The sequence below is a fragment of the Semicossyphus pulcher genome, unplaced genomic scaffold (assembly GCF_022749685.1).
Source record: "Semicossyphus pulcher isolate SPU_LCO1_2020_fin unplaced genomic scaffold, fSemPul1.0.p SCAF_13, whole genome shotgun sequence".
NCBI classification, from domain to species: domain Eukaryota; kingdom Metazoa; phylum Chordata; class Actinopteri; order Labriformes; family Labridae; genus Semicossyphus; species Semicossyphus pulcher.
In genome coordinates this window covers 15,507,820-15,519,282 of record NW_027211637.1, presented here as the reverse complement: position 1 = coordinate 15,519,282, position 11,463 = coordinate 15,507,820, and the positions used below count along the sequence as shown (strand labels likewise).

The 11,463-nt window shown below is 40.2% G+C and overlaps 2 protein-coding genes across 2 annotated transcripts; both read left to right on the top strand.

The window, feature by feature from the left end:
• Window positions 1-108: 108 nt before the first annotated feature.
• On the top strand, window positions 109-3,363 carry fance (FA complementation group E). Its single transcript, XM_069660750.1, has 10 exons — window positions 109-317; window positions 1,055-1,634; window positions 1,751-1,795; window positions 1,897-1,953; window positions 2,045-2,188; window positions 2,270-2,393; window positions 2,619-2,694; window positions 2,806-2,872; window positions 2,962-3,087; window positions 3,175-3,363. Exons 1-10 carry the CDS (start codon window positions 109-111, stop codon window positions 3,277-3,279), a joined length of 1,533 nt encoding a protein of 510 aa, XP_069516851.1. The 3' UTR covers window positions 3,280-3,363.
• A 913-nt stretch (window positions 3,364-4,276) lies between these two features.
• On the top strand, window positions 4,277-6,323 carry rpl10a (ribosomal protein L10a). Its single transcript, XM_069660729.1, has 6 exons — window positions 4,277-4,316; window positions 4,739-4,810; window positions 4,900-4,980; window positions 5,605-5,753; window positions 5,840-6,012; window positions 6,112-6,323. Exons 1-6 carry the CDS (start codon window positions 4,312-4,314, stop codon window positions 6,280-6,282), a joined length of 651 nt encoding a protein of 216 aa, XP_069516830.1. The 5' UTR covers window positions 4,277-4,311; the 3' UTR covers window positions 6,283-6,323.
• Window positions 6,324-11,463: the final 5,140 nt, after the last annotated feature.

Sequence of the window (11,463 nt, the reverse complement as noted above, 5' to 3'; positions counted from 1 at the left end):
GCAAAATTGACAGAAAAAGTACTCGCGAAGAAGAATCGTAAACAAAACTCGCGGGGTTGCGGGCAGCACTGAGATCAGCTGGTATGAAGTTAAACTTTGCACTCGAGTATGGATTCTGGTGTGTTTCTGGGTCGGTTTGACGGGCAGTCGAAGCTGCTTGTCCGGTCTCTTCTTTCTGGAGTCGCCGGACCCCTCAGAGCTCTGGCAGTCTTCAACAAGCAGCAGCGGGCCAGTGAAATGTCACTGTCTAACTTCATAGAAACACTGTGCCAAGATGAAATTACCTGTCGAGATACTGAAACCCAGCCACTAACGGTGTAAGTAAAATAATACCGCGTTACGTTTTAAAAATATGTAAATTTAAAGAAGGACGTTGAGTTCAGGCTAACGTAACTTTCCGTAACAATGGTTAGCAGAGTACTGTTTTTTGCTCCTGTTATTTTGAAAGCGAGTTAGACAGTTAAGTTTAAGGCTTACCGTGTGAAACGCACTGATACTTGTTTAAACCTTTTTTATTTGTAAAATTTCCAAAAAAGGACTATTTTCTTTTTACTAGACAAAACTGGACAAGGCCCTGTTCAAAAGTCACAACACTTTGGCAGGTGAAATCTGGAGAATAACCAGACTTTTTATCACACTGCTGAAGCTTTGTGAAACATTTATTCGGTTTGTGAAAATCACTGCCTTTTTCATACCTTGACCACGTTGGACAAAGTCCATGTCCAAAGCCAGAATAATTAGATTATAATTACATTAACTAGAAGTACAAATCACTGGTTTCCATCATGTTCAAATAAAATATGTTACTGGTAGAATTGTCCAAGGCGACACCAGTGCTAGGACAATTATGTTGCTATTAAAACTGTTGACAAGATGAGTATGAAGCATTATACAGTCTACAATGGGAACCTTGAATACACAGGTCTTTGTTATTTCAGGGGCACTCGGTACAACGTAAATTTGAGCTATGTACATGACATTTCACTGCTGTTCTTGAGAATAATTAATGGTGCTTAGATTATTAATTTCACCCATATCCCCCCACCTATTCTAGTCAACCCCTGGTGTGCCTGTTTCCAGCATTTTTCAAACAAAACCTGCTGTCCTTCATCCACCTGGTCCAGCCACTTCTTCCTCAGACCACTCTTCTTCAGTTGCTCAAATGCCTCGGCCAAGACCGTCATCCAAGCCCCTGGGTCACTGCTCTGGTTAGACAGCTGGAGAGAAACATGGGGGTCCACAATGAAGAGCCTCTATACACCCCACTGTGCAGCCAGAGACTCAAGGAACAGTTGCAGCGTTTGGTCGGTTGTGGTGGTACTGGAGGATGGACTAAGTGCGGTCAAACGGTGGAATCTGAATCTCAGAGATCATCCGGTTTATCAGAGCTGGGCACACAAAGAAAGAGAAAGGGCAGCTTTGCCTCTCTGGACTCAGATGGTGAGGAGACAAGACAGCAGAGTAAACGTACAAAGATGGATGTGGGTGGTAGTGAGTGTCTTGTTGCTGAAGAACAGAGCTTGAAAGAAGAAATATCAGGGAGATTAGAAAGTGATGCTCCAGCAGAGGCTCCTACCAAAGAACTGCAGCCAGCACCAGACGGTCCGTGTGATGCCCTGCCTGAACATATAAAGGTAGAAGGGGTCCTGCATTTTCACAATTTTACCTTTCTATTGAAGATATAAAGCAACTTTACCCAGCAGGTTACAGGTAAAATAACAAAACTCTGGTGTTTTTTGTGTTTATTTAGGTTTCTGTTCTTCAAATAAAAGAATTACTGGAAAGTCAGACAGAGGTAAGAAGAAATGTTTGCTGTTATCTAGCCATTGCATTTAGCACTCATATAGAGTGACACTTGTGGTCAGGGTGATAATTAGTATTACTGTCTGTTCTCAGTGGGACCAGAGCTCCATGGATGTGTTCAAAGTGCTGTGTGACTGTGACCCTGGCCAAGTATGTCCTCAGAATTTAAGAGCTAACGGTTTTTTTTACTCTAAATAGCTCTATTTTTGAAGGTAATATTTAATATACATCTCCTGTTTAGGTGGAGGTGTTATGCAGTATGCTGAGTTTGCCCGACTTACCTGAGCAGACTCTGCCCAAAGTGTGCAGCAGTATTTTGGCTCCCTCCCTCGACATCAGCTACAGCACGGCAGCCACACTCATCAGGAGCCTCTTGCTGGAGAAGGTACATCACTGAATATGCAAATGATGCAACATGTTTCGCTGTGTTTGATGCTGAGAAGGTATCATCTGTCTCTGTCTGCAGGTTCTGTCCCTGTCAGAACCAGCCTCCAGGTGTCTTGTCACCGCAGTGACATCACTGTGCACCCACTGTCCCAGACCGATGTGCCACGCTTTAATCGGACCAGTTCTAGAGGATAAAAACATAGGTAAGGAAAGGGTTATATTTAGTATTAACACTGCCTATCACAGGGGGATGAGAGTCAGTTAGTTACAAAGCAACAGCCCTGGAGCTGGCATGGATTCAGTGTTCTGATTTAAGTACACATGAACAGAACAGATTTTCTGAAGGGCTGAGCAATGACCTCTGTTTTTTTCACCTCTTGGTCCTAATATCAGTTGATCCTCTATTTTGAACTTTGTCTTGTTTTCAGGGAATCCACAGGCTGAGCTTCTAAACAGACTGATAGAAGGCTGCCTTGATCCCCATTACAGACTGCTGGTGCTTCAGTAAGAAAAAATCAGTATTTACCTGTTATTGCTATACCAAGACAAAGCAGCACATTAGGATTAACTGATGTGTTTCTCATTGTTGATGTCTTTTCTTTTTTTCCCTCTTAGAATGACGTTCAAAATAGCGTGGAGTGAGGCAGTGCTCTCCATTATCCACAGCTTGCTAGACTCCAAGGTAATCTGAATGTTTATTCATTGGAAATGTGCTACAAGAGCACTTAGTCATAATATTCATTATTATTGAGTTTCCTGTTTTGTTTTCAGCCTGACTTGAGTGAAGAACTGTTCACACAGTTCACAGAACAGCTCGTCAGCCAGGGTCCTCATTTCACAAAGTCTGTGAAGTTTGCAAAAATGATGCTGACAGTCCTCACCAAATATAGCAGTCACGTAAGTTTGCACATTTTCATTTTATTATGCATATTGTTATCAGTGAAATGGTATTTGTTCTCAGTACTTTTTTTTCTGTTTTTCCAGGTGACTGCTGCACACAAACACTCCCTGTCCGGATGTCAGATGTTAAATGAGACCTTCCTGAAAAAGCCTCTCCAAGCTGCTTTGAAAAGAATCACACACTCATGAAGACTTTTGCATTCCTGATATTGTTTACTTAAAATTCTGGTTTATTAGTCTACACCTTTTCTGCTCTAATCTTCATTTTGTGTGTGGGTGTAAGGGCTTAAGATTCTGAATAAAGCTTTTTCAACATTTAAAACATACAATAGTGTAAGTAATGTTTGTAAATGTAAATGTAATGAATGTAAATAAGTTTACATTTACTCAAATACTGTACTGGAATACAGTTTTGGGGCTCAGTGCATGCATATTCACCCTCAGTGTTCCTTAAAATCTTTACCTCATTACCTTTAAGAGGAAAATATTTGACTTTTTGGTCCACAAAAAATGTGTGAAAGACAGAGTGACTAGTCACCCTGCAGATTAAGATTTTACTTACTGTTGTAAAAATATGCTGCTCGGTTGAAGATCATATGCAAGCAGTAAGTAAATTAAAAATATCTTAACTTTGACAATCTTGAACATGCAGCTACAGAAGAAAATATATGTTGTATGTAAATACAACGCTGTTGCTGCATAAATACCTTTTAATACCTTTAGTACTTGGAATACTCCTGTGCTATTTTGCAAGATTTAAACTCCAACTTTAAAAGGAGTATTGTTATATTGAGCATAGGCTTGTTGTACTTTTAATTTTCTCAAAAATATTTGTAACATTGAAGACATAGATATCAATATATTGTTTGACTTTTCTACAGCTGTCTTCTTATACACTGTATCTTGAAAAAAAAAAGAGGGCCACAACTCCCGTTTGACTATTTATTTAATCACAGCACAAAATATTGTCTTGAATTTCTTTCGGACAGAATTATTATTATTATTATTGTTCGAAAAGTGATTTATAAAACATTTATTTGCAACACAATCAATAGTGTCATACAGAGTTTTAAAGTTTCGAGGTGTTAAGTTAAAAAATATATATATATATATATATAGTCGCTATTGTTTGACGTCACCACATGGCCGCCTTTATTTTGCGTAACTTCCTGCGGTACTTCCTTTTCCAGCGTAGCAAGGAGAGAGGCATCAGCCGCTAAAATGAGGTAAGCCCAAATTTAAGTAATAAATGTCGAGAAATAAACTGTTTTTCCCATGTATACTGGGTTTTACAACGCCCCGACGCTTTTAAGTTTTATAACGTTATTCGGCTGTAGTGGTTTTAGTAAAATTTTTCAGTATAAGGTGCAGTTATATGGGAGCAGTTCATCTGCCGGTGTAGGATACCACGATTAAGTTTCAGAAGTAATCCACCATCATCCACTGATTTATAACTTGTTTTGTAAAACAAAAAGGCATCGGATGTGTACATTAGTTCTTCTGGATGATATTATGATGAATCTTTTTGAGTTTTGTATCCATTTTAATTGTATAGTCGCCGATACTGATTAAGAATATGAAAACAGCTGATTGAGGCATTTCATTAATTTAATTTACTTTAATAATTTTTATTATGCTTTTGTTACAGTAAGGTCTCCAGGGATACGTTGTACGAAGCTGTGTCAGAGGTCCTCCAGGGCTCTCTGGCCAAGCCAAGGAAGTAAGTTCATATGAGGGAAGGCTAAACACGGGACCTCTGGGCCTGGAAAGTTATTGCAGTAATATAATAATAACTTTGTCTGTCTGTAGGTTCACAGAGTCAGTGGAGCTGCAGATCAGCTTGAAAAACTATGATCCCCAGAAGGACAAGCGTTTCTCCGGCACTGTCAGGTTCGACCTTTTACTGTTTCACCCACCCTTTTCCCTGTGTGCTACCAGCCCTGTCTGAGTATTAAAACGGCCTGTTGTATGGCCAATAGTTGTGGCAATATTAAAAATAAAGCATTCCAGACAGGCCAGGGGCAGACATGGAGAAGTACTCTGGGTAGTCTGACTGAGCTGACCCAGCCTTGGCTGGTGGAGGTGATGCAGACGGACCCCTACCCTGGGTCTTAAAACATGAGGGGAGGCTTTGAGTGTCTGAGCTGGTAAGTTCATGTCCTCATGCCGACCAATTTACATTAAATTACCAAAGAAGTCAGCTGGACAACGGCCACTGGTGGTATGGGTAAGATTTTTTCTATTACACCGTTAAATCAGGATGGTGTCATATGGGCATGGCAGAGTATGAGTTTCAATAAGCCAGAACAAAACTAATGTGTTGAAGTAGTGACAATTAAATCAGTTGAGTTGCTTGTGTGGTCTGGTAGCGATCAGTTTAACAAACATGACGCAGACCATGCACAGGGCAAACCAGGTTTTCTCTTGGACTTACTCTGTCTTGCTTGCAGTGGATGCCCCTGGGTTTGACGAATGATTGTGAGCAGTGCCTCTAACTGTTCTGTTAATACGCAGGCTGAAGACTCTACCCAGGCCAAAGTTCTCCGTGTGCGTCCTGGGAGACCAGCAGCATTGTGATGAGGCCAAAGCTGCCGAGCTGCCACACATGGACATTGAGGCTCTTAAGAAGCTCAACAAGAACAAGAAGCTGGTCAAGAAGCTCGGTATGAAGTTAGCAACATGACCCAGGCTGTACTTTATCTGTTGCTGTTGAAGTCATTCAACATTGATGATTTCTCTTCTCTTATAGCCAAGAAGTACGATGCCTTCCTGGCCTCTGAGTCCCTGATCAAGCAGATCCCTCGTATCCTGGGCCCCGGGCTGAACAAGGCCGGCAAGTTCCCCTCCCTGCTCACCCACAACGAGAACATGAATACCAAGGTGGACGAGGTCAAATCAACCATTAAATTCCAGATGAAGAAGGTATGCAGCATTACTTTTCAGATGTAATGCATCTTTCGTAAACCGAGGTTGCGTCGATGTATTTTATTGTTTGCTCACTTACCCTTATTTCTCCTGTAGGTGCTCTGTCTGGCAGTAGCCGTCGGACACGTGAAGATGACAGAGGATGAGCTTGTGTACAACATCCACCTGGCTGTCAACTTCCTGGTGTCTCTGCTGAAGAAGAACTGGCAGAACGTGCGTGCCCTCTACGTCAAGAGCACCATGGGCAAACCCCAGCGCCTCTACTAAATGTCAGCTTTTCTATTAATAAAATGTGGAGATGTTCCAAAGTTGACTGTTTTGGGTGATCTTTTTAATTTTAACCAGATTTGATGGTAATGGAAATTTACGTTTATAGAATTTGAGGTACACTCTTAGAATCAAGGTGTGGGTATAATGTCAATTTTTACCAACATAACAGTGCGTGGTTGTGTTAGTTCAATGTAAGGGGCTCCCAGCAATAATAAACCATACAGAAAAAAAATCTACTTTACATACTGGTAATTAAACATTTATGGCTGAGTGTTTTATAGTAAATGTTTTTTGTTTATTATAGTTGAGTTATTCAAGTAATTAATTCCCTGCTTGATGTAGATGTTGTCTATGGGTATTTTAAAAATGGGATTCTAAGCAGTTTCCCTTAATCATTATACCTTTTAAGAAACAAGAATATTAGTCAAATAACATGGTAACAAATTAAATATTAAAAGGGTATCTCTTTTGTTCATAGGTTACATAAAATGTGTCCTGACATGTAAATATGTCAACACATGGAGTCCTTTATTTTCCCAATACAGAGCTGTTCCTGAAATTGTAACACGTGACAATGTAAAGAAAGGAATCAAGCAGTTTTAATATTGGACTCATAATACTGTAATTTAATTTGTATAGAAATGAGGAAGAACCCTGTTGATCACTGGCTCCAACTGTCCTGACGTAGCTGATCTGTGGAGAGGCCGAGCAAAACATTGATTAAAAACCATTTTGAGGTGAATGCACAGTTGTAGATTTTTATCGTATTTTATACTTTAAATACATTTAAATAGTGAGTTGCAATAAAGCCTCTTCCCTTTAAATCATTTTAACCTTTTATTATCATTTTGCATTTGTTTATCTTGTACACTGCAGTACAGTCTCCTGTATATTGCACATTCTGCAACTTATGACTGTACTGTCACTTAAAATGTTTTTAAAACGTTTCAGTCAGTGTTTTAGAATTCATTTAAACATAACAAAATTCCCAGAAAGTCAGGGGGGGCCTTCAAGGAGTATCAGACTATCAACACTGTCAGAACACCAGAATACATAGGTACAGTGTCCACAAAATTTTACATTTCTATAAAACTGTAAAAGTAAAAAAAAAATGAAGGTAGAAGTTCTGTATACCTCTTTTCCACACATGTAACCCCCAGTAAGTTCACGATAGACAAACCTGTATCTTATTCTGAAGTGTTTTATCACCCAGTATTAAACCTCTTAAAATGACAACTGAGAACAACTGAGGTGGCACATATGAATCCGTGGACACCAGCGTGTGCTTGCCAAAGACACAAACACAGCGACAGGTACACAGCCGTACTGATGAGCCTCTTGTGGCGGCCGTCCTCTGGTTTGACTGTGGATCTCTTAATAGGATTATCTATTCTCAGTACAGGAGGAAGCCTGAGAGAGGAAAAGAACCAAACACGGACACATCAATGAACTGGATTTGAATGATTTAACCTGATTCTTATCTGATTTAACACTTGGATTATTATTAAGAAGACATGATGAATGCTCAGGTGAGTGAAATAATCTACCAGCTGTCCTACCTGCTCCTGTTATAACTGAAACACTTCATATTGAATGACAGGGGTAATGTTTGTCAACTCATTTCAGCCTGAAGCAGAGAGAACTAGCTACTGTCTTTCAGCCATGCTGGGCAGCGAGGACAGTGACGAAGGTAACGGCTACAAAATGTTTTTTTAAAAGACAAGCTGTCAGTATCAACACTCTGAATTTAAACTGGGTTGTTTGTTTACAACAGAAACCAGTCAAGAGGAGCCGCCAGTCACAAGCTGGAATGAGCTGTCCATCATAGAGCGCGTTGGCCTCAACAGGTACCACAGTGTGATGTTTATCTGCCTTACAGGCTTCCATAGTGTGTTTAAATGACATGATTTAATTAGACTTTTATTAAGCCTTTAATGTCCTTGTTTTCTGACAGTGTGGAGATGTCAGAGAAAGATTTGGAGGTAAGCACACCCATTCTTCATCTCTGAATATACACCTGAATACATGCTGATTAAGCTGTTATTCCTGTTTATGTTGGCCTGCATGCGGGTTGTCTGTGTAATTTGACTTGATCAGATTGCTGCAATAATCAAATAAGCTGCAGGTAGACTTGGAGTATAATTTTGTTTAGGGGATTTTATACCTCTCATTTTCATTGGAGGCAGGGAGGGATTTTTTTAAGGCCCATATAAACAGGAGTAATTACAACAAGCAAAACTGTGTCATCGTTCATATGTGCACCTGATTAACTGATTCAGTGATTAATTCATAATGAATTTTAAATAACGGTGAACCTTTCCGTTAATGTTTAAATTTTTACCTTCTGTCTGTATTTGGGTTATTTAGTGTGAAGTTCATGTGTTTATACTGAGCATGTAGGAAAATAAGACAATTTCTAGGATGGAAATTAGGTTAAATCTTCCACATTTCCATGTTTATAATACTTCCCTTTTAGTATTAGACTTTATACACTTGAGGTGCGTTTTTTTAAAGATCTACAATAAAGAATACAGCTCAATTATGTTGTTTCTGGACAGCGCCAGGAATTAAAATTCAACAAAACATAAACATCTTAAATGCGAGGGTGCATTGAGTGTAATGAATACTATTTTTCCTGCTGGCAGATCACCTTCTCTCAGATCGCCCTGGCCTTCCGTTGCGATCAGTACACCCTGAAGCAGAGGCTGCAGGCAGAGGAGCACGCCCGCAACCTGGCTGAGGAGAACGTCCAGCTGGAGCTGACCAGAGGCAGGGAGACCCTGGAGGTGCAGTAAATGCCGGATTGTCTAAAGTAATCCTCGATGACATCATCATAGAGAAGCTACACGAGTGTGTTTGTGTGTATTTTCAGATGCTGAAGGGCCTGTGTCTGGACAGTAAGCGCAGTAACATCCTGCAGAGGCTGGAGCTGTCTCTGGACATCCTCGGGGGGACTGTGGAACGGATCTCTAACACGGCTGAGGTGCTCGGGGCTGTGCACCAGGTACACTGAGGGCCCTCTGCTGATCCACACTTTGATTCAAATGTTGCTTAACCTTGAAATGATGTGAAATATGTGAGGTTACTTTTTCTAAAGCTAAAAACAAAACTGTCTCATGCTTAAAAGTCAATGTTGTGAGTTATTTGAGAGATGTGGTTACTAATTTGTTGAGTTACAACCTGCTAAAAATAGATGTATGTTATGTTTTCAGAACATATCTAGAATCCTGGTAAGGCAAAAATGTACCTATTGTAGTGTCTAAATATTCATCTGTGGCAAATAATTAAATATTATTGTACAATTAAGCTTAACGTAACAGCCTATAGTTGTCTTTTTATGACATACACTCAGCATGCTCTTTCTCTCTTTGACAGGAGGCTCGTGTTAGCCGCGCGGTCGATCTCATGGTGGCTCACGTGGAGAATCTGAGGAGACAACATGACAGAAATGTGGCAGAGCTGGAGGAGGCAAAGATGACGATCCAGCAGCAGAACTCCTGCAGAAACAGCATGGATCTCAGACCATCGCCAGGTCTCTGACTGTGTGGCTTGTCTGTTTTGTGGTATTTTTCTTGTTATGTGAACTATTTGACTGACCTCTGGATGTCTTGTTGTAGATCCAGAGGAGGGTGACAACAGAAAGAAAATCTCTCTGCATGTATGTAGTTAACTGGCTAATTCTACAGTCTGGGTTATGCTACCTTTTCGTCATTTCAATCTGCTTTTTATTTGCTTTCCTCCATTAGAACGCCTGCCGTCGAAGGGTCAGTGTCTCTCTTATTCCCTTCCCAATCCAGGTAAGGACGTTTTTTAGTCAACTCTTTCACTTTATTAACAAATGTTAGCGTCCAGAAACACAAACAAGTGTCTCTACAGGAGAAGGTAAAACGAGACTTGAAGAAGCAGGCCTCTCATGACGGGTTCTCCTCCAGCAAGAAGTCTTCCCCCGACTGCCGGTCCCCATCCCCGAGCTCAGAGTCCAACTGCTTTTCCGCAACTAAGGACGACAGCTACTCAGTGGAAGAAAGGTCAAAATTCAGAGTTTGAATCCATATCTGTGGGGCCACATGATCACCTGAATGTCCTCTTTTCTTTGTTCTTCCAGGCCTCAGGATCCAGATGAGACTCTGCCAGAAGAGTCAGCTGCTCAGCTTCCTTCACAGACCTCACCCGTCCCCAACTCAGAGTGCCTGCCTGCAAAGCAGCCGGCCGCCAAGAAGATACCAAACAAAAAGTACGGCTTATAATCTCCAATCTCCAGGTTACTGGCAAAAGCAGCTCGACAAGTTTCATCAAATATTTAAAAATAATGTTTGAGTATTTCAAGGCGATCAAAGCATCATTTAATTGTAACGTTCTTCTTTAACTACAAAGCGACCTGAAACATGTTTTTTGAACTGTTGGTGCTTCAGTGACAAAATCCGGTCAGGGCATAGAAACCACAACAGACCATTAGGAGTTGCAGTAATAGGACTTAATTTGTCAGTTTTCATGAGGCCACATTACTAGTTAACTTTTTTTGCATGTCATTTTAATAATTTCAAAGGTAAAACAAAAACTAAAACCTTAGGAACCCTAAGATGTCTCTTGTGTTTTTACCCATATTTTTTTATGGTTAAAATTTTTCTTTACTTTTTTCTAAAAGTAGAAAAGCAAAGAAACAAAATAGACAACAAAACAGGCAGGAAACTTAACGAACATTAAAAAAGAATGACGTGAGCATCAGTAATGTATGAACCAGTCCATCAGATCCCAGGTTGCTATAAACAGAGACTGCCTAAAACGATCCCATTGTTCTTTGGACATGTAATTTTTCCAGTTCAGTTTTCCAAACAACTATCCAGATGAAACTATTTCAATAATTTTATTTTGTGTAGTGTAGGGTTTGAGGTTCTTTCCAACATCTTAGCATTACTATAAATGAACATTTACTTAGTTGTGGCACAGCAGTTTTGTCCCTAAGGAGACGTAACCTTGGCAATCTGGGCAGTTGACCAATCAGTCGAACCAATCCCCTATGAGTTCCAGAACATTCTTCCATAATAGGAAAAACCATTCCCATAATTCATGCATGTATGTATCATGTTCTGCTTTACACTTCCGACATAGACTGACTCTATGTTGGAAGTCAGAAATATACACTTAATAATACCCTCATATTATTAAGTCTTGTTGGCG